Source organism: Plodia interpunctella, chromosome 21 (assembly GCF_027563975.2).
Source record: "Plodia interpunctella isolate USDA-ARS_2022_Savannah chromosome 21, ilPloInte3.2, whole genome shotgun sequence".
NCBI classification, from domain to species: domain Eukaryota; kingdom Metazoa; phylum Arthropoda; class Insecta; order Lepidoptera; family Pyralidae; genus Plodia; species Plodia interpunctella.
Window position 1 is genome coordinate 3948013 of NC_071314.1, and position 23262 is coordinate 3971274.

The following is a 23262-nucleotide window of genomic DNA, read 5'->3' on the forward strand; positions in this document are numbered from 1 at the left end:
CAGTGCAAACAAATGGCGTTTAACGTATATGAATATTTTAGAAAAAAGAAACTCGACCCAAATTCTGATTAATATAAACAAGATATACCTTTAAATAAAACTGTAGCAGAAGTTACTGGATTATCAGAAAAGACTGTATCTAGAATTGTACAACAAGGGAAAGCATTAAATGACAACGAGAGATTTAAATCACCAAGAAAACCAAAACAGGTTCGTAGAAAAAGAGTGGAAATAGACGATTTCACAAAAGGAGTGGTAAGAAGAAAAGTCACTCAGTTTTACACAATTTTCAAAAAAATACCTACTCTGAAAACTTTGAACGCTGTACTTAGAGAAGAGAATATATTACACTGCGGCAGGGAATATTTAAGGCTATTATTACATGATCTAGGTTTTAAATTTAAGAAATGCGGATCTAAAAGGAAACTCCTTATCGAACAGCCAAATATCACATCGTGGAGGTGGAAATACCTAAATACTATTAAAAAATATCGTAGAGAAAGAAGACATATTTTATACCTTGACGAAACTTATGTAAACGCGTCTCATAACGTTTCAAAATGTTGGCAATCAAAGGATGAACTTGGCGTTCTATCTCATATTGGTAAAGGGGACCGTTTGATCATCGTACATTGTGGAGGTCAAATTGGATTTGTAGACGGAGCCCTTGTGATATTCAAATCCAAATGTAAAACAGGTGATTATCACGATTCTATGAATTTCGCAAATTTCAGTAAATGGATAAATGAAAAGCTCATGCCTAATATACCGCAAAATTCTGTCATAGTAATGGACAACGCAGCTTATCATTCGGTTCGAGAAGAGAAAAAGCCAACTATGGCTTCTACCAAGCCAACTATGCAAGAATGGCTACGACGACATAACGTGCCTTTTGATGAAAAACTTAGAAAAGATGACTTATATAAATTAATTAAAAGCCATTTCACAGAAGATATTTACAAAATTGACGAGGTATTGAAAAGAAACGGACACGAAGTATTGCGTTTGCCTCCATATCACCCAGACCTGAACCCCATTGAGTTGGTCTGGGGTGATATCAAAGGACAATTAGCACAAAAAAGTATCGACTCTAATTTGGACCAGAAAAAAGAAATATTAGAGAGATTATTTGCTGAATATCCCAAAGAGAAATGGGAGAATTGTGTTAAACACGTGATTAAAATCGAAGACGAATATTGCAAACATGATGGAGCACTAGATGAAGTTGTTGATTTTATTATTAATGTGCAAGACGATTCTGATGATTCTGATGATGGCTGTTTCGAAAGTGAAGAATCAAGTTCCAGTGATACTGATATTATGGACATAAGTGATTGATTTATAATTTTGATAAATTTTGCATAAATAAATATTACATACATAACTTTATTACCTTTTTTTTACCTACATATCATACCTATATATCATAAAATCACATTTTTATCGAATTGTTTTGTATGAAAAATAAAAATTTGAAAATAACAATAATCGAAAAATGCTTATGCTATTTAATTCATGTACGTGGTCTCGTTGATACCATGGAGATATGGGATAACAAAAGGAACACGTTGTATAGTTTACAGTTGTTTCATTCAAATTTTGTATAGCCATTATTAATTTTTTAATAAAAATCTTCACCTGTTTGCCGCTAACCACTATGACTTCACATATCTCAAGAAATGTCCAGTAACATTTCGCCTCTTGTATTACACGCTACGCTCGACCGCCGCCCGCACCTCTTTCGTTCCCCTTCGTCGTCGTACCCCCGCGCCCCTTGTACTCCGCGGGCGAGGACTCATTTAGGCGGTTCTACTATAGTCGGACTACTGAAAACTGAAACCTGTTAGGCCTTATACCATTCGTTTATAATTTACTTGATATTTATTTCAAATCTAAAATTAACGCCCAAAAAGTGCTACCGTACTCGTAGTAACAACAACCTCGAAATAAAATCGGGCAGATTTGTCTAGCTATTAGTTTTGTCAGATTAGCTGCGCCCCGGGTTCGCTCCCGTGGGATTTTCGGGATAAAAAGTACTCTATGTATTATTCCAGGTCATTTTCTACCCGAGTACGAAATTTTATAACAATCGGTCCAGTAGATAATGCGTGAAGAGGTAACAAACAAACTTACTGGGATTGCGATTAAAATATAATATTTTCATCAGTCAGCGATAAAACAGGCCTTCTATATAAAATATATTATATAAAATAGTTCCCAAAAATTCCACGAGTATGATGTCGCCACTTGCGTCTAGTAGTTCTCTCTCAGAGCCTGCCCTGGTTTCATATCTCCAGATCCTATAAGATGGCAGCCAAGAGCCCTTCTGTACACTTTCAAGTCTCGCACCGTTTGTACTCAAGCCCTTCATATTTCATTGTGAGAAACATTAACGCTTTTCTCAAACTGTTTGTTAGTATATAGGATGTAAATTCATACCTACTTTTAAACTTGGGTTACCAGGTATACCGATATTTTTATTAGGTACCCCCATTTTTTATTGAATATTAAAGAGATCATAAATATTGTATATGTGTCCAATATAACTGTGCCTTTTTTTGATGATGTTGGAGCTGCCACGTTTCTGCAGCACATATGTTTGTTTACACATTATCAATGTTCGCGGACGTCTGAGTGGACAGTTTTCGCTCACTTATTAATTCGATTAAAAATGAATATATAGGTAGTTAGTTCTATGTGCTTAAATCGATGACTTATTAAGAAAAAAATCATCGTCCACCCTCGCTGGATAGCTCCAACAGCCATCTGATGGTCACTACCTGCTACGGGTGTGTTTTAATTGGCCACCTAAAAAATCTTATATACTAAGACAGAAAAAGTTATACTAACACAATGTAGCATTATCTCTGAATAAATGAATAAAATATTTTCATTTATTGGATTGAGACAGTGAATTTAGATTTTAAGTTTAGTTTTTATTTTATAACTTTTGAACTTATGTCTGTAAGTCAAAATATACTACCGCGACACTTTTCTTGTTTCGATTTGCACTTGTTTGATGATTATTGACAAGGCTAAAATTGAAATAAATCTCAAAATGTGTAACTGACACAATATTTTATTAAACAAAAAGAAAACAATACTATACGCTACGAAAACTATTTGCTAATTCAAACTTGAATAAAATGTTTATATGTAGTATTATTACGTGTTTCTATCGAGCCTCTCCTATAAAGCTAAATCTTAGAAACTAGTGAACATGCATTGTTTATTAAATGTGCCTTAGTGAATTAAGTCATAAATAAAATAATGATGATAACGTGTCATGCCTCAATATACCTCTTGAAACATTTAATCTAAATTGTATAACAGGAATTAGAAGTAAAAACACAATTAAAAAAAAATATCTAATTGCATTCAATGTGTGACAATATTATGTCCTTGCAGTCAACCGTTGAGGAGTTCCCACCTCTGGAATCGTTCCTGGGTGCACTATCGAGTCATACTTATGTATCCAAACTAAACGTGAAGACTTTAATTTCAAAATTGTTTTGCAAGATTCCATCCGAGACATTGCAAGTGAAATAAAAGCTTGTAAAATATAAACGTAACAAAATTTTTTTATATGTTCAAGCTACATTCTACCAAAGACTCCGCAATCAAAATACAAATTAAAACAGGATATTAACAGTAACAATCCATTGCTGCGTATTACTATACTTATTACAGGGTTTGACACAAACAACAAAACTTACGATGTCCCAATCTAAACAGTTTTTCCTTTGTATTATTTGTGATGTTTTAGAGTTATACCACCACAACTGACTTTCTTCTAAATCACGACATGCTCTTAAATATATTTGACTATTTGGAGCGTTATCCTGAAATTCCCAACATAAGTCACGTGCTTTAGTTTTAATAGTATTATGATTAGTGAATATGAATGACTGATGACCTAATCTTGTTATATCGCATATAGCAAGACTAAGTTTCAGATTAATGAAGTCAGCATCAATGCAAGACCGCGAGACTGTAGAGAAACTCTCATCCCATACGGATCTTATTTGCCCTTTATCTAAAGGGAAAGATTCAAAATCAGCATCTGATTCATCAAAAAGTACATTTGACATAAACCAGTTAAACGGCTTGCAATTTAGTCTTTGGCGAAGCGCTTTTTGCTGAGAAATATCGCCAGGATTTATAAAGGGATAAGTCATTTGGGACTGATAAACTTTTTCGCCATATTTATCCATCCACACCTTAGCTACACGTAGGTTATTCCTTCGTACGAAGTCTCCAATTCCATATTGAATAAATAAAGGCACTCGATGCATTACATGACCGACTCGAGAACAAGGTGCAATTAAAATACGACCTCCACATAGCCAAACTTTAAAACTTAGTTCAATCTGATCTCCACCCCAGACGTAAAGCCCTGGATCAAATCCTCCCAATTCCCAGAAATATAAACGAGATATCGCAAATATTCCACCTGCCATGACTGGACTTTCATATGGTGCTGGTAATTTTCTTACTTGTTCTTTTAGTAGCGGCATTCGTTTGAAATTCAAACTCCAGTCAAAGCCACCGCGATATTCACTTGTCGCTTTATATGCGAATGTAAAATCATCAATCTTGTCTATTAATGGACACATTACTGTACGGTAATCAAGAGCAATCGGTTCTAGCAGTGGTGGTAGCCAGTTGACATTAACTTCACAGTGAGCGTCAAGAAACACCAGAACATCGCCCTTAGCTTCCAGGGCACCATGCAGTTTAGCTCTAATAATGCCGTTATGATTTATTAACTTTATCAACTTTACTTTATGCTCATACTTTACAAAGTAGTTCTTAATATTATTCTTAAATATATTCAAATTACTTGCATCATTAACGAGTAAAATTTCCTTTATTAGTTGCGGTGGCGATCTATTGAATACAGAATGTATAGTTCTTAACAAAGTATTCATATGTTCATTGTGGTAAGGGATGATAACACTTACAGTAGGTAAAGACTCTATATACTTATACTTCAGGCAAACTGGGTGTCGTGTATAAGGTAAAGAACGACTTAACGAAATTTTATTGCTTACGAGCTCATTGACGCCAACCGAACGGAAGAGATTTACTGTTTCGGAATAATACTGATCTTTCAACTTAACTGGATGGCCGTGTTCCCCTAGACCTTTTCGGTACTGTTCACGTTGCATTAGGCCATAGTCATGCCAGTCGATTTTATTCAAGTTTTTTGGTATAAAGCATTCATTTTTAGAAAGTAATTCTTTAACAGATCGATCGTCGATAAATGAGACCATAGTTAATTCATCTTTATTGATATTTTGTATCACGATTAAAAACATGATTAATAACACAACAAGTGACAAGAAGCACTTGTTGGGAATAAAATTATCAGGCATTCTTCTTTGATATTTATCACTTTATTTAGGCCTTTATTTTTATCAACAAAAATAATCATTAATGACATTTTAGGAAATGGCATTCAGAAACCTAAACCTACATACATGTGGCCTCTTGGAGTTCACATATATATTAGTTGGAACTCTTTACTCTGTGTCTTAAATAATATTTGTTTGAGAAGGTTCAATAACAAAGACATAACATCAAACCATTTTCACTACTATAATTTCATTGCAATCATTGTATATCCGTATATCTATGCCATACGAATCCTTCATAATCCTTAACTTGGCAAACAACTGCCATATATCCTAATTACATACATACAGCACCAAGTCGTAGTCATCAATAGTAATGAGAAGATTTGTACAGTCGACAATATTTATCAATATATACAATTTCCCGGTACCACTCATCACAAGAATAAAAGATGTCAGCGCTCTGTTTCGTTTCTTCTCATGTGTTTCAACACAATATACTTTTCAATATACTTTTACTATCTTTCTTGTATGAGTGGAATGGAAGATATGATGGGGTCTATTTCTTTCTATGTCTAAAGTTTTCGTTGATGACTTCCATGGAATTAGTAGGTACACCGTAACAGTACTTACTAAATCACAGCCATAGATCAATAAACAAGAAAAAATAATACTCACTCGCTCTTTGAGTTTGCTTTTGCTCTCTGAATCAGTCAGTTATCTCATAAAATGACTTCTACTAAAACTGGAAAGAAAGAACTGAAATAGTCTTCGAAATAGTAAAAAAAAATGTCTGATAATTTTATTTCAAAAAAGTATTACTTTTTAACTTTTGTCGCATTATTAATATTCGTGTACGTAATGCAAAATATCAATAAAGTTGAATATACAATGGAGTCATTTATTGATGATCAATCTATTATAGACCTACTTGCCAAAAATGATTGCTTCGTACCAAACAGCTTAAAGAAAATCGATTGGCACGATTATGATTTGATACAGCGTGAACATAACCGAAGAGGACTAGGGGAGCACGGCCAGGCAGTTTGGTTGAAAGGCAAGTACCAGTCACCAACAATGAACCTATATCGTTCACTTGGCCTAAATGAGCTCGTAAGCAATAAAATATCGTTGAGTCGTGCTTTACCCGATGTACGTCATCCTGCATGCATGAATTGCACCTATATAGAGTCTTTGCCTTCTGTAAGTATTATAATTCCTTTCCATAACGAACATATGATTACATTGATAAGAACTGTGCGTTCTGTACTCAATAGATCACCACCGCAACTCATAAAAGAAATTTTACTTGTCGATGATGTCAGCAATTTGAAGATGCTTGAGAAAAATATAAAAAACTACGTTGCAAAATACGAGAATAAAATAAAACTTTTAAAATTATTGAAGTACAGCGGCAATATCAGAGCTAAACTGCATGGCGCCAAGGAAGCTACCGGTGATGTTCTGGTTTTTCTTGATGCTCACTGTGAAGTCAATGTCAACTGGCTACCACCACTGCTAGAACCGATTGCTCTTGATTACCATACAGTAATGTGCCCTTTGATAGACAAGATTGATGATTTTACATTCGAGTATAAAGCGGTAGTTGAATATCGTGGTGGTTTCGATTGGAGTTTAAATTTTAAACAAATGTCGCTACTAAGAGAGCAGGAAAGAAAATTGCCAGAACCATATGAAAGTCCTGTCATGGCAGGTGGAATATTTGCAATATCTCGTATATATTTTTGGGAATTGGGAGGATACGATCCAGGGCTCCACATCTGGGGTGGAGATCAATTTGAACTAAGTTTTAAAGTCTGGCTATGTGGAGGCCGTATTTTGATCGCATCCTGTTCTCGTGTGGGTCATGTAATGCATCAAGTGCCTTTATTCCTTCAATATGGATATGGCGACTTTGTCAGAAGAAATATCCTACGTGTAGCTAATGTGTGGATGGACGATTATATCGAAAAAGTATTAAAGTCCGAATCACCTAACTACTATATAGATTCTGGTGATATTTCTCAGCAAAAAGCGCTTCGTCAAAGACTAAATTGCAAGCCGTTTAGCTGGTTTATGTCACAAGTTGTTATTGTTGAAAAGATCGTTGTCGTTGATTCCTTCCCTTTGGCTGAAGGGCAAGTAAGACCAATAGGGGATCAAAGTTATTGCGTTGACGCTGATTTTAATAAACTGAAACTTTCTCTTGCTAAATGTGACCTATCGAAAACAAATCAGCAATCATTCGTGTTCACATATAAGGAAACTATCAAAAGTAAAGGACAAAATTTATGTTGGGATTTGATGTATCCGGCTTCGGATAATGAAATATATTTAAAAAGATGTCATGACTTAGGGAGAAATCAGTTGTGGCGTTATGAATCGAAAACATTGCAAATAATTCAAAAGGACCGCTGTTTAGATCGGGACCTTGAAAATTTTGATCTTTATGTCAAACCTTGTAATGAGTTTAGTAACACGCAGCAATGGGTTGTCGATTATAATATTCTGTTTTAAGTGTAAATAGTTTAATTAGAGGACCTACAATTATTATTTTTGCGTTTGTTCACATTTTATTTTATTTTGTCTATGGGTTTGCAACAAGAGTAGGTACCTACCTAAGCATATAACCATTGCATGCTCGAATGAAATTTAGCTGAAGCAATGTGTTATATTTTTATTGTATTTTTTTTAGGTTATTTGTATCTGTGTCGATTTGTCATAAAGTAAATTTGTAATGTACCTGTAGAGAACAGAGTATATAGACTCTGGTCTATACTTTGAGTCTCAGTTAATCTGTGGGATATAAGCTCAGTAATGCAAAAAATATTCATTGATTATTGCACATTTATTACATGGATATTACTTGCTAACGTAAATTTTTGTAGTTTTTTATTGCACTTATTACGAATCCACACATTTTTTATGTGAGAATCGATCATTAACAGAATGTATTTGTTTTCAAATATTAGCTGATGATAAAACTGATGTATAGTTTTAATGGCGAATTAATAGCTATGATAAATCGACAGAGACCTTAATAAGTACTTATAGTGTCGAAAGTTATGTCAGATATCAATATTAACATTTTCAATTGGGATGTTAATGTTGATAATAACATGGGGATTACTCGTCTAGTTATTATTTTAGGTGAATGTAACGTTAAATTGTAAGACTACTAAAGAACTTTATGTTGATAACTACCTAGTAGAAAAGTCCTTTTTTGTAGCGTTATGAAAAACTATTATGAAAATTTACTAAAAGGAACTGCTAGTTTTTTGTTCCGACTCAAAAAACGAATTATACTCAAAATATTTATATCGCGCCTGCCAAAATTACAATAACTATTGTAACGACTTGGACATATTTACATTATCAATTAGTAGGAATTACAAAATAGTACATTTAAAAAAGAAATTAGGTTATTGAGAAATAGTTTAGTTTTGTATTGTTTTTTGTATCAATAACTAACATTTAACACACTGTATTTTAGAGTCTGTTCTATAATTTTGTAACAGTAATTAGTGGAAACTTGATTGGTTTCTATAATAGTTAAGTTAAATTTTCTTGTTTTTCTACTGTTTGTTTCCCAAATATAAATAAATAAAAAGTACCCTATGTGTTATTCCAGGTTATATTCTACCCGTATACCAAATTTCATACTAGTTTGGTTTTGGAAGCTAAATGTCCTTGGGTGCACATCGCTAGTAGGATATTATTTTAAATTGAGTATTGAGCAGCAGTTTAATATAAATTCGTTTAGTTATACTGGCCGGTGAGATAAAAGTCACCTGAGCGAAATTCTTAATTAAGGGGCCTTACACAGCCAAGATTGGAGAGCATCCCATTGTGAGATGTGGCTGGGGTACTATTAATTAATTCTACAGTCTCGTGCAAACCAATCAACTAGAAATGACATTATATACCCTTCTATAGTGTCTTAAGAAGTATATAGAAAATAAAAAACAAGTATCGTATCAATTAGTCGTCCACAATAACTCATTTTCTTAAAAAAAAAATATTTTTTTAAATTATTAATTAAATTTGCTGCATCTCGGCTGATAGTGTCGGCTTATGAAGAAATGCGGGTGATTCAATTAATTCAAATGACAGTTTTAGATAAATGTTAACAACTTGTTTTAAATGTTTGCAGTCTTTGAAGTTAAAGACGCTCTATGTCTAGTATTTTTTACAAACACTTCGGGGCGTGGTGACCATGCTCTATGCTATGGAGTACGTCGTGAAGCCACCATATTATTTTACCACGAAATTATTTCCAACGAGGTGGGACAAATAATTTCTTGAGTTTAGGTTATTTGAAGGATAAATGATATGGAGCGTGAGAGACGAGCATTGTCGGTTCGGTGTAACATGCTCGCGCGCCGTTTTGCTAGATGTAGTGGAGAAGTGAAGGAGACTCTCTTTACGGCTTACTGCCAGTGCTTCTACACATGGCAGTTATGGTATAAGCATAAGAGGACTTCCTTCAGTACCATAAGGATGTAGTATAATAATGCATATCGCATCCTTATGAAGCTTCCTCGCTACTGCAGCGTGTCGGGCATGTTCGCTGAGGGGAGGATACCCGATTGCTATTATAAGGTCACGTATATCTTCTTTCTGGGACAGATTGCGTGACTCTAGTTATAGCATTCTTAAAGTAATTTGTAAATACTTGACAAGCCCGATGATGCAGTATTGGATCACAGCACATCGGGAACCTAACAAGAAATTATTTATTGTAAGTCTGAGAATACGCCTTGTAGCTTTGTTTTTATTTGATTTAGATAATTACATTTTATTTATTTTACATATGTAAACGTACAAATGTATTGGTTTTTACCTAAAATAAAGAACTATTATTATATTATAATTATAAAAGGGATGGTCGCCACATAACATGTCTGGCATAAGGCGGGAAGCAAGAATTTTATTTTTATTAGTCAGATAACGTGCCTAAACCGTCGGGGTTCAACGACCGGAAAGTTTCCCTAAGGATGATTTGTGATTTATTTTTTCAAATAGGGATTTCTCCCTTTTATTCCGTAGTTCCATTGGATGTCCCATTGACACACAATAAGGTTTCCAAAACTTTAATTTAATTTACCCTCCGAAAATTACCCTAATATATATTTACCTATTTACTCTGCACATCTGTTTGGGTCATAGGATTACACTATCTTACCAAATTTCACCCGATTTGGTCCAGTACATTCGGAGCAAATTGGCTGTGACAATCGAACGGATAGATAGACGCATGAGAAATCCTGTAAGGGTCAAATTATTTTTCATTTTTGTAAGGAACGCTAAAAAAGAATTAGGAACTTTTATTCATTCAGAATTACGTCATCATGCCAATTCGCAAGTAGTATGGTTCAGTATGTAGTTTACTTTCTTGAGGTCCTTCAGAGCTCCTTCTATTGTCTTATATCTTCGTCTACCTTTCCCAAAGCCGAACACTAGATTTAATTTTATTAACAAATCAAGTACCTTGCTTAAATTTTAGATTGCGCGTCAAGAGTTTGTGGACCCTTAAATGGTGGAAATAAAGGCGAATTTTCATTGGATTTGGATATGTTTCCAATAGCTTTTGCTATCGGCTTCACTCTTGTAATATTTAATTGTTGAAATAATCTAAAATAATGTAACAAAAAACCGTACTATGCCGCAGGATCCAGATAAAGATCTATGAATCTTATGTTATTATATTTTATGTTGAGGGGGTAATTTCCGGAACTATTCAACTGACTTCTAAAAATAATTTCACCATTAGGAAGTCGTATTATTCTTGAGTAGGGTATTTTTACCGATATTCCCATGAGAGCGAAACCCTGTGACGCAGATACATATAATAAAACTGTAAGTGGCTATTAGTGGTCTGTACGAAGGAGATATTTAAGAAAAATAATTTTATGGTGGATCTTTATGGGACCAATAGAAGCTAAAACTTTTTTAGCATATTTATCTGTCTATCTGTATGTTTTACGCGCATCACGCAAAATCTACTGGATGGAATTGGATGCGGTTTTCACAGCATATGGTCTAACTTAAAATCTAGTATAGGTTACATCGCGATACGTTATCCTAAAACCCGAGATAGTGACAATAATAATTTATGAGCGGACGCATGAAGTAAACACGGGCGAAGCTGCAGGCAAATGCTATTTCTAAATACAAAGACTTTTTTATTTTAAGGCAAAATAGAGCCTTAAAATAAAGTCTTTATGGCAACATTAAAAAAGCTGCATCGTGTAGCCTTAGCAGCAGATTTGCAACTTTTAGTATTTTGGCGCGGTGACGTAGCGCAGCATGGTAATCTCTGGGATAATAATCGTCGACTCGAGGGTCTTTAGTGATGTCCCATTCTATCGACACAAAATAGAACATTAATATGTTTATTTCAAATTCTACAGACACACTCGTAACAAATAAAACCCAAAAATATAATAATTCTTCAATTATAATTTACTTTCCTTTTTCAAACAGAAAGCGAACGGATTATTGTTATTTGCAACAAATTGAAATAAATTTGTTGTCTATCTAATCAAGGCATTAGCATTTTGGCAAGAGGTAGTCAAGAAGTCGTGACTACATCGTCCATCGTGTGAAGGTGTATAAGTATCCACTTCACACTGTGACTTGACGCCAGTAGTGTTTGATGATGGTAGCAGCTGCTCTCTAGGCATAAATTAAAAATATCCACGATGCAACGAGCTTGTATATAGATCCAACAGCGTTGCATGGTATCTATAGAGATATAATGATAACCTCAAGAATCACAAGAAGATTTTACTGATTGACAATATCTTTGATTGCGATTCGACCTGTCTATGTTTTATATTTGATTCATGTTTAGTTTTGACAAATAGTGTAATTCCTGAGGAAGGTTTCGTTGTATAATTTACTACAGTTTTACCCGAGCAAAGCCGGGACGGGCCGCTACCATATCTATAAAAATTACACGGATGATCCGATGCTCTATGGGATAAAATATCCATCGATACTAACATTATTTAAAACTGTCGAGTATCCCAACACTAACCTAGGCCTCATCTGGCGCTACAGTACAGACGAAGGCATCCGTTTTGCTAATGCATCAGGTCATTCCTTTATATCAGCATCTAGGTTTATTGCATTCCGCTTTCAGCTGGTTTAAGGCTTATGATGTTTGTTTTTGTGTTTGATCAGGCATTTCTTTTGATAATAGAAACTTTGCAGACAGACGCGTCCTCTGACGCATCTGTCTGCTCGCGATAAACTTAAAAATTTCTTTCGGACGGATTTCATGCGTTTACCAATATATAGTGTGATTCCTGAGGAAGGTTGAGGTGTACAATTTATTATGTTTTTACCCGAGCGAAACCGGGACGGGCTTCTAGTTATAAATAAAAATAAACCTCTCTCAGTCATGCGTGTTCTCGGTTGAATCCGAGGCAAGGACGTCGCGTAGCGTAACCGTAAGAAATAAACCTTAAAATTTTAAAAATACCTACCTGCCGTAATTTGGATATAATGTAGTTTTTTATCATACTACTACACCCGTGAGAACATACAGAGTAGTCCTATTCTAATGCGGAACTACACGGATAAGATAGTGCCATGTTTAAGATATTTTTGGCAGTTGTGGTTGTGATGATCTAATATCATTTGAGTATAAGTATATATACATAAGACGGGAATTCTACGAAGGCTTTTTAGTCGCATTTTACAGCGAACTTCACTAAAATTTCTCACACAAAATTCCTAAACTAAAGGTACCGCAAAGGGTGCTTCCCTGGAGGCAATGAAAAATCTAATATCACTCAAGGCGAGACTCAACAATTGGCGCTCATGAATTTTAAAGAGACATTTTCTTTTGCACGCCTAAAGTAATACTGCCACTTAATCTCGGGTCGTTGAGCGACTGGGACCGCAATGAACTTGAACCGCGGTACCAGTCGCACGAGCACGGTATCCGAATTTACTGGGACCCCAGTCGTTAGAGCAATGTTTACCATTGGGTAATGGAAAATAAATAAATAATTTTGTTATATTTTTAGGCACATTTGTGTGTCTAAGTCTATAGAAAATGTGGTCCCTGCTGACAAATTCCAGAACTTTCCAGAAACGGTGTTTAGGTTACTGGGACCGCGGTACGTGTTTAGTGCGATCCAAGTTTCCTAACGACTTTTAATCTCGCACCAGAGGTGATGGAATGATGGAAGATGAGTCATGTGCGTTTCCTAGTTTGATATTAAACATCACTTCAGCTGCTGACGCCATGAATAATGCCGTATCAGCGTCGTATTGGTCCACACAAATTTAGCTAAGCCGACACGCTGCCTGTCCGTTGGTGGATATAGGTCTCCAAGGATTTCCAATATAACCGGTTGGAAGCGGTATAACCAGGTGAACCCCATAAAATTAATGGTAATCATGATTGATAGGTAGTCATTTAAGTAAAATGAAACTAATGTTATATGGGTTGGAATTGAGGAATAAATATTGGAGAATAAATATGTATCCCCATACATAATTATTCCCTCAAATTTCAACCCACATAACATTAGTTTATTGATACTGAAACACGCAAAATCTACTGGGCCGATTTTGATTAAATTGATACATGGGGGGAGAATGTAATCCAAGATATCACTTATGATAACTTTTATCACGAAATATACACCAAAGCGAAACTCCAAAAACTCTCAGAGAAAATTATATCAATTATATTTTTGACTTGCGAATAACAGCGGAGTGTAAAGGAAATGAAGAAAAGACATTTGCTTTTGCTTTTTCCAACCACAGTTTCCGAGTTGCGACGTCGAAAACAAACAAACCACTCAATTAGCGACGAGCTAAAGAGAAATATAAATGAACGATTAATGTCAATTCGGTTAACCGCGAATGCGTGAGTAAAAATATTTATATGATGTCACTCTTATTAATATCACTAGTTGCACCATGATGTAAGTATGTTGGTTTTTGCTATAGCTTTTATGATAGCTTATAGTTCTTCTTCGCGAATGTGATCTATCATATACAGAAATAATTGCTAAATAGGACCGGTAGTTCCAGAGGGTTATTCCCAGATTAATCCAAAAATGGTTCCCGATCTGCTCCACGGAAAATAATAATAATAATAACAACTTCAAATTTAGTCGCAATATGCTCCATGAATATTCCCAAACTGCTCCACTCCAGTTTTATTGAAAAACGATTAATTCATTGATTAATTCTCAACCTACTCCATCAATTTGATAAACTCTTATCTTTTTAAGAATCTTGCTTCGATGTACAGTCAGATGCAAAACTGGACTAGCAATTGTGAAATTGCGAGATTAATAAAATACATAAACTGGTTTATAATTTATATATATTCGTGCAAACAATTAGATTAGGAAACTGTCATCTATGTATACCCTACTATTTTATAAACCCATACAACTTATTATACGATACTAGGTACTTTCCTAAAAGGAAGTCTTTGTTTCTTTATGTATGTAATAGGTAAAAATCCCAGTTTTCTTTCAGTCTTCGCTGTAAAGAGTCTGTGGGCAAGGTCCAATTTTCCTTATCCATAATCGCACGCGGTGTTCATAGCCACTATCTATATTGGTGCCTAACCTACCTCTAGTGGTATCCCGACTCATGCTCGACGAATGTGTGACTGAAACGATATAATTTATGATGTATTGTTTACTGAAAGCTACATTATTTATTTAGTTTGGCTCTAAAAATGTCACTTATGTGTTAGTGTCATTTGATTGTGCGGCGAGAGATCACCCCCCTAGAATAGGACTACTGCATCGGCTTTTTAATTATGACGAGAACGTACACGGGGGTGTATGTTCTTTGAAAAAGCTTTTACAGCTGAGAGGCAAACACAGCATTCCCAAAGAGGGTTAATAACAAGCAGCTAGCAGGCAGTAGTAGCGTATGCGTGCATATGTGCGACATTTAATAAAAATCACATTATAATCACGCAGCGCAGGTAAGTGCTGCATATGCATTTGGTGTGCACGGGCCTTCAAAAAAAATATTGGGTCAAAAACTCGACAGACAGACCTTTCCCGAAAAGTTCTAGAAAAGGAAAACGTTTTATTACAAAGTTAAATTACAAAGCTTAACATTCATTAGGCGTGACAAAAAAATTCAACATCCGAAAAAAAAAATGTGACGAAATTTTATTACCCCCCATGTACTGTTGTTTCCAGATTTATATTCAAAGTAAGATTGCTTTTTTGATTAACAATGTTACTTTTTTCTTTATTTGTAATTGTTCTTTATGAGGTGATTATTTTTAATTTTGAATACAAAACTTATTTTATAAGAGATACGCTGATAAATTATAGGGGGACTTTTCAAGTAGGAATTGAATATGGCTAGTATAATGTGATTTCTATAAAATTTTAAGAACTAATGACAATAATACTTTAGCAAAATATAGTGTGTCGCCAAATAGGGGCAGACTGCACTTGAGAGATATTCAATATAGAAAAAAGTAAAAAGCTGTGCAGGACTACCTACATGAAAGGTGCGTTAACAATTTTAACGCGTGAAATCATGTTCATTGTCTACAATTCATACTTTTCTCATTCTTTAAAATTAACTTGTCCTCTCCTGGTCAATCGACTGGCGACGCCCTTACGGATGCAACGCAGAACTCAGTCAACAACGTGAAAATAACAAAAATGAAATTTTACAAACTGCTTCTTTATAAGTTTATTTCTCTCTCTCGTCTAAGCGTTTTCCCGGTTTCTCTCTTCAGCTGTTGAGAATCGAAGCCCAAGTTCCACTTTCCCACTTGTTCGTTTCCACTTCGCGTGATGGTCGGAAGCCCTAGTTGTCAGATCAGGGCACGCATGTCATCAAAATAAAATTTTCACCTGGGTCTTGTAAGCGATGAAAATCTATCATAATGTAGCCGAAGGCATAATTATTCAATCTAAATGGGCACAATGATTTTTATTTTACATTTTGCCATGAAAACTAAACGAGGCGTTACAATACGAGTATTTTATAATCAGAATGGAATACATACATAGGTACACATATATAGGTACTTTTTATCCCGAAATTCTCACGGGAGCGAAGCCCCGGGGCAACATAAAGTAATAATCACTATAGCAAATATCCGTGCTTTGAGCGTACCCTTAAGGATTAAGGCCAAGCCATTACTTTTACTGCTGGGCTGTTTGGACTTTCTAAGGAAGACCATAATATTGTGTTATTCCGTAAAACACACTTTAACACACTTTTGCACCGTCAAGTTTGAGGCTAACTTTAACGTGCGCAGTAAAACGCAAAGTACGTAATTTTGTCTAAACGTCAGTGGTGCACCGGTTAAAATCAAAGTCAAATTTGACGGTGTAACTCACCCTAAAGTGAGTTCTGTTAATGGTAAAGGCACAGATTTATATATCTGTGGATAAAAGAGATTCGTTTTGTTTAGTTCGCTAGTGGTCAAGTGACATCGCTGAAAAATTGATCACTTTCTCAGAATGTCACTTTCGCAAATCGTCACTTTATCACATTGTCATTTTAGCAATAAGTATTTATATCACTTTCAGAGTTAGTAATTTTCGCAAGTTGACATTTTTTTTAGCTTATTTTATGGTTCGTTAAGATTTCGATTAAACAAAAAAACCTTATCGCAGATGTCCAGGTCGTGGATGTTTTTGTAATTAATAATGAATTAGTAAGAATGTAATTATTTTTTCACCGAATAGTCATCTCAACCTATTATTTACTTTTATTTATTTCTCTTGTGTCATCAATACACTAGGTAAGTACTACAAATAAATACAGTACAGTACAATAGGTTAACATTTTTTTACGTATGTTTAATACCTTTGTTTATTTCGAGTTTGCAGAATCAATATACTGGATATGTTTCTTATTTCTAATATATCAACCTTACGAGAACTGACGCCAAAGCCTATTTGTATAAAGTCGTCAAACTAATCCCCAGTGTTGTCACTAAATATATATATGTGGCACCAAAAGATATGGCTCTGTAGGGAGGCAACGCTCACTCATGAATAAACGATTCTGTCTTGGCAATTGTAAGGTCACACACGTATGTTTGTTTTATACGAGACAAAAATAGGTAACGTTTTTCATGGAAACAAGGACGTATTGAAATGGATTGCGAAAGTGTTATTGCATAGCGTTGAAGAAAAGAATGTTTTTATGCTTCAAAAAAAAAACATACAATGGCTTACGAAAGTATGAAAAAAAACCTTGAGCGAACTTACGTAATAATAGCATAGGTATCCTTAAATCCTTACATATTAGGTACAAAACAAAGTTTTCTGTCGCGCCTGTGTTCGAGACAAACTCAAAAACTACCTACTGCAAATATTTCTGTGTGGTTTTCACTACTTGATAGTGTGATTCCTGAGGAATGTTTAGGTTTTTTATAAGAAAAAATATAATATTCCGTAAGAAATTCAGGGTTCGAGTTGAATGCTCGATATTTAAAAAAAAACTTTTTATATATATTTGCATACATAGAGATGAGTGGAAAAATAAGGATGCCTTTGCCCAGCAGTGGGATACAACACCTACAGGCTGATATAAAAAAAAATAGGTTTATATAAATAAGCCCATAATCCTATAGCTTACAAGGAAATATTTTTTATTCTCTGCGACATTTTGAAACTTAAATAACTATGTACCTACGTTAAAATTACCCCAGTTACAATCATGACCAATCACAAGCTAATAATAAGTAATTATTAACCTATTTTTATAAATTAATTGTTTTTAAGAATGTAATCCATCGTTATTTACTAGGAAAGATCGAAGAAGAACATCGTGAATACGTCTAAAAATACATTTAGCAATACCTACTTTCAGTGCTTCGTTAAAATGTTTTCAAACATTTTTTCCACGTTTCTACTTTGAATATATTACACTCGAGGGACAAAAATACATGTAAATATTTCACCAGCTTAGCGTTTTATTTGTTAACCGAAATTGTAAAATAAAAACGCCACAGAAAGAGATATTTTACCTGGGGTTTATTTACTTTCCAACACTTTATTCAGACATAAACTATATTGTAATATATTTTTTTAAAATGATTATGTATGTATATTTAATACGACTATCGCCAAATGTTTTCTCGTAAGATAAATTTCATTAATTTCCACTTGTCCAACACTACTAATATTATAAAATTTGTGAGGATGTTAACATTAGAATTCGAAGATTAAGAAAAACCAAAGATTGTTACGAAATTTGATACACGGTTACCCGTGACTACATATAAGGTACATTATAAGGTACTTTTTATCCCGAAATTCCCATGAGAGCGAAGTTCCGGGGCACAGCTAGTATAATACTAAAGTATAATTAGTGATGTTATTTTATTATAGAAAAAATTAAAATTTTTTGCTGGATAAAATATCTGTGTATTTATATTTTTTAATTTTACAGGTCAGATTGCCCCGATCACGTGTTGGTCTCAAAATTGAATTACACCTTTTTTTGCCAACACTGATGAAGTTAACAGTCAGTTTTGAAAACAGGAATTCTGGAAATCATTTAAAAATCTCATGAACTAAACAGAAAAGTGTGAGTTCCACGCGGGGCCCTTCTATAACTATGTGTGAATTCAATAACAAAAAAATAACAAGTCTACTAATATATATTTAAAGTAAAAAATCTAATATCTTTTAAAAAGAAACGGGTGGGTGTCTTATAATAGATAGAGTGATTCAAGAGGTAAAGGATAATTTATTTTGGTTTTACATGACCGAAGCTGGGATGGGCCACTTATACATATAAAATCCATTGTAGCAAGCCTTGTCGGTAGAAAAACGTTGCGGATTTTAAATTCTGTATAATTTCTAGGAAACCTAAGTTAAAATCTGTTTCTAGTAGTATACATATTTGATTTATTAAACAAACCGTATTTTTGTGACTTTTTCAGGACAGAACAGCGGGACCGATTTTGATAGTATTTAGCACTGATATAGCAATAGGATATAGCTAAACACCCGTGAACAATTTTAAATCACATACATTTGAAATCAAAAAACAAATCCATATTTATCATACAAACGGAATACATTTGTAATATATCCTACCAATGTAATTTGTAATTATAAATGCGAAAGTTGGTGAGGATGTATGTGTGTAAATATGTTTGTTAATCTTTTACGCAATCTCTACTAGACGAATTGTTATGGTACTTTTTATCCTGAAATTTCCGAGGAACCGGAGCGAAGCCCCGGGGCGCAGCTAGTAATGTACATAGAAAGTACCAACCAACCTCTGATCCCTGCCACACTCTCTGATATTATACGAATTTTCTCTTTGTAACCACGCAGCATTAGAATGTATATTGAAAATTTGCGGCCTCCCTTTGAGCTAGTAATAGATTTTGAAACACGGGTTTAGAATTCGCACAGTGGTGTGTTATTTCAGTAGATGGAATATTTATTCAATTTGTTTGATAAATTTTTTCAATAGACGTTTTGAACTTGGCGTTAGATCACCTGCATTTAAGCACTTAGGTACGTTCGAAATCGATTCGATGGTGAGAAGTAAATCGCAAACTTGCACTAATCCTTCTGTGCGTTCGAACAGACATAGCAGTCCCCATGTGAAATAGGCTTTATGGGTGGTTCGCAGAGCGTTTCGACCGCTGGGGTCGCGCGTTCATTACAATTTTTCAAATTTCAACAAAGACAAGAATGAGTTTTACTATATGATTTTACATTAATTATTCTGTAATGTGGTAATGTAAATTTCATGAATGATTGATTTTGGAAATTAGTCCTTCCTCAAGAAAATTGACGGATTGTAATGACCGCGCAGCCGCAGCGGTCGAAACGCTCTGCGAACCACCCTTATAGGACTGTTGTTAAACATGTTCTTGTCCTTGTATCTGAAAAAGTAGACATTGGTACCTTATGGAAGGCAAGTTCAACGAGCTGTATGCGTTTTAATGATCGTTCTCTATCAAGCAGGCGGTAGAAAACAGAGTAGAAGGCTTTGATAAAATTCACCTATTATAATTTTCCTAAATGCAACCAATATGTACCCTATCTTAAAAGCATAAGGATTGCTTTGTAATGATAAGATTATACTAAGATACAATTCAAGATATGGAATCTGGTGGACATAAAATTAATCAATACGTATTTAAATCGGTTATAAAGTATATTTTTCATATTTTGAACTGTGATAAAAATGAAAAAAAAAGATTGCCTACATGAATTTTGTGCTTCTTAAGATAATTGTAGTTGATTGTATTTATTTATTAGTAAAAAATATCCTGACAAATTACGCTATATTAGATAAATAATTTTATTAGAAAGAATTATAGTTTTCCATTACACAACGTAGTCATAGTCGACTAAATCCGTTTAGTCAACTGTGACCACATTGTATTAAAGTAAACTAATTTTCTACTAAAATTCTTTATCTAGTGTTAGCCATAGTTTGTTATGACATATTTTTTAATTTTTCGCTAATAAATAAAATAAATTAATAAAAAAGTGAGGTGCTGCTAGTGTGCGAGGAGTATTGGACAAAATACAAAGTTTTATTGTTACAGCTACTATATCAGTCTTGCGCTTCCTCGTAAGTATTAAGACGCGATATAATATTCGAGATAAAAACAATGCCTTTTATAGCAAACGCCACAGCGGTTTCTCTGAACAAAATGGAGGAACGCTTGCCGTAAGTAATTGCATTTCATTTTATTTGACTAGACGTCTTGTGTTCGTGCCCTGGGTATTGCAGTTATGAGATTTTAAAATCCCAACCTTGTGCAGGTAAATTCATATATTTTTATCTTCTTTCCTACTTGTACACCAAGTACATATGTAGACTCTAGATCAATGTTTATATCTTCTCGAAAGGTATTGGACATTTTCGCGGAAACTCAAATAATAAATGGTTGAAGATATGTGTTTGTAATTGCCTTGCCTTTGCAACAACCAATGTATTTATTTGATTAAAGTTCCAACTAAAAACTCCATTGTAGTTAAGTAAACAATATAGCATTGTAAAAAAAATATTTTTAGATTTATAAAACATCGAGAGAGTTCGTGTACCGGCCACCTTAACGACACAATGCATTGACATAAAATCCCAGACGGAGGTACACGGTAGAAATCCCTATAAGCTAAAATCTAAGAAATATTTCAAGCGTCAAGTGTCAAGGCTAAAACATACAACTGCAGGTATTCAAAACAAAAACTTTAAATAATCCCAACTATATAACATTATAAATGCGAAAGTAAATTTGTTTGTCACCTCTTCACGCTCTATCTACTCGACCAATTTTCTTGAAATTTTGCAAACATATAGTATGAAGTGCCCTTCATCCCGGAAAAGTAATTGTTCCCGTGGTAAATTTACGCAGGCGAAGCCGCGGGCAACCTAAGATCATCCTAAGATCCGGTTGATATTTCATGTGTTTACATAAGTATTTACACATGTACCTATTGTAATGTAATTAATTTTATCACCGTTGTAGTTTTTAAGAGATTAAATTTCGTCTTACTATGAAAATAAACCGTTAAACTTTTGGTACAATGCTAAAATGACATAACCTTATATTTTTATAGTGAAAATGCAAATGATACTAAAACAAAGTCCATAAAATACGAATGTATTTAAATTGCAAACGGCAGAATCACAAATATTAAAGAAATAGATGCAGACCTACAAACCGTGAGAAGAAAATTTATAGAATAAATAAATTGTTTTAAATTTAGAACTCCTATCCTATATTATGTGTGTAGGTAGTTCGTAGGTAAGTATAGATTGTTTTATCCTGAAAATATTTTGGTATTACTTTCTAACAATTAGTTGCCCTGCGTACACATAATCATCATACACGAAATTCTTCTTTTTTATTAATTACACGATTTTCATTTTTTTTGTTCTAATTAAAGTAAGTATATTAGTTATAGTTAGTAGTAGGCATACTTTTTAAGTCCAAAGCATGGAATTAGTAGGCTACCTACTAATTCCATGGTCCAAAGTTATGACGTCAAAAGATTTGACTGTCATAAAAGCTCTATATAAATTTTTGTTTTTTTTAGAAAATCTTGTTTTTTGTTTGTAAAATTATCTGAACTGACTAGTTGGGAAGAAGCCCATTCATGGTCAAACTTTTGTGTGTCTCTTTATTTTTACAGCTAATTTAAATTCTAATTACGACCTCACACTTATATATTTAATGCTAGCGACTCGTCCTGGCTTTGCATTCAAATAAATCATTCATTTAAACTTCCTCTTAAATCTGTTTTGAAAGAATTTTTGTTTTATTTATTCTTGCCTTTCATATAATACTAAAAGTCATATCACATGCTTTTAGGGCATGACAGATAGAATTGGCAAGACAGCAGCAAAGCTAAAGTGCCACATGTCTCCAGACAGATGGTACGGGCCACCTCAACTGGGTTACCGAAGTGTGCAGACGCCGCTGCCGGAACCTCGCACAAGATGGCGATCTAGAGAAGTTTCAAAGTGATTGACAATAAAAGATCCAAGACACGACAGCTGACGACCGTGTTAAGTGAGCGGACCCTGAGCTAAGATTCTCAACGACTGTAAAGCAACCGGGAACACGCGCAGATAAAAAAGAGAGATAGACAAATAGACGTATATAGAGATTTATTTTGTGTAACCCAAGTAACGTTTAATTACAATAATGGTCATAAAAATTAATTTATTAATAAGTAATTCTCCCTTTCTGAATAAAGCATCCATGCTAAATATGGACTCGCGGAGGCAACTACACTTGGCTAGCTTGATGTTTGGCGTAATGAAGTTTAAGACACCAAAGTACTTGTACTCCAAGCTCAGTATGTTTCGCCACCGTAGTGGATTTAGGGCTGTCCGACCTCTGCTGTCGATGCAGCAACACAGAACTGTAGCTTTCAGGGGAAGTTTC

At 34.4% G+C, this 23262-nt stretch overlaps 2 protein-coding genes across 2 annotated transcripts; both read left to right on the forward strand.

The window, feature by feature from the left end:
• Positions 1-789: 789 nt before the first annotated feature.
• LOC135309937 (uncharacterized) lies at positions 790-1338 on the forward strand. The gene has a single exon (XM_064436667.1). It carries the CDS (start codon positions 790-792, stop codon positions 1336-1338), a length of 549 nt encoding a protein of 182 aa, XP_064292737.1.
• A 4740-nt stretch (positions 1339-6078) lies between these two features.
• LOC128679150 (polypeptide N-acetylgalactosaminyltransferase 10-like) lies at positions 6079-8543 on the forward strand. Its single transcript, XM_053761195.2, has one exon. The coding sequence runs from the start codon at positions 6147-6149 to the stop codon at positions 7872-7874; it is 1728 nt and encodes a 575-aa protein (XP_053617170.1). The 5' UTR covers positions 6079-6146; the 3' UTR covers positions 7875-8543.
• The last annotated feature ends 14719 nt before the right edge of the window (positions 8544-23262 follow it).

Bases quoted from the DNA above. Each gene is read 5' to 3' on its own strand.
- LOC135309937 (XM_064436667.1), top strand. From the start codon at position 790: ATGGACAACGCAGCTTATCATTCGGTTCGAGAAGAGAAAAAGCCAACT.
- LOC128679150 (XM_053761195.2), top strand. From the start codon at position 6,147: ATGTCTGATAATTTTATTTCAAAAAAGTATTACTTTTTAACTTTTGTC.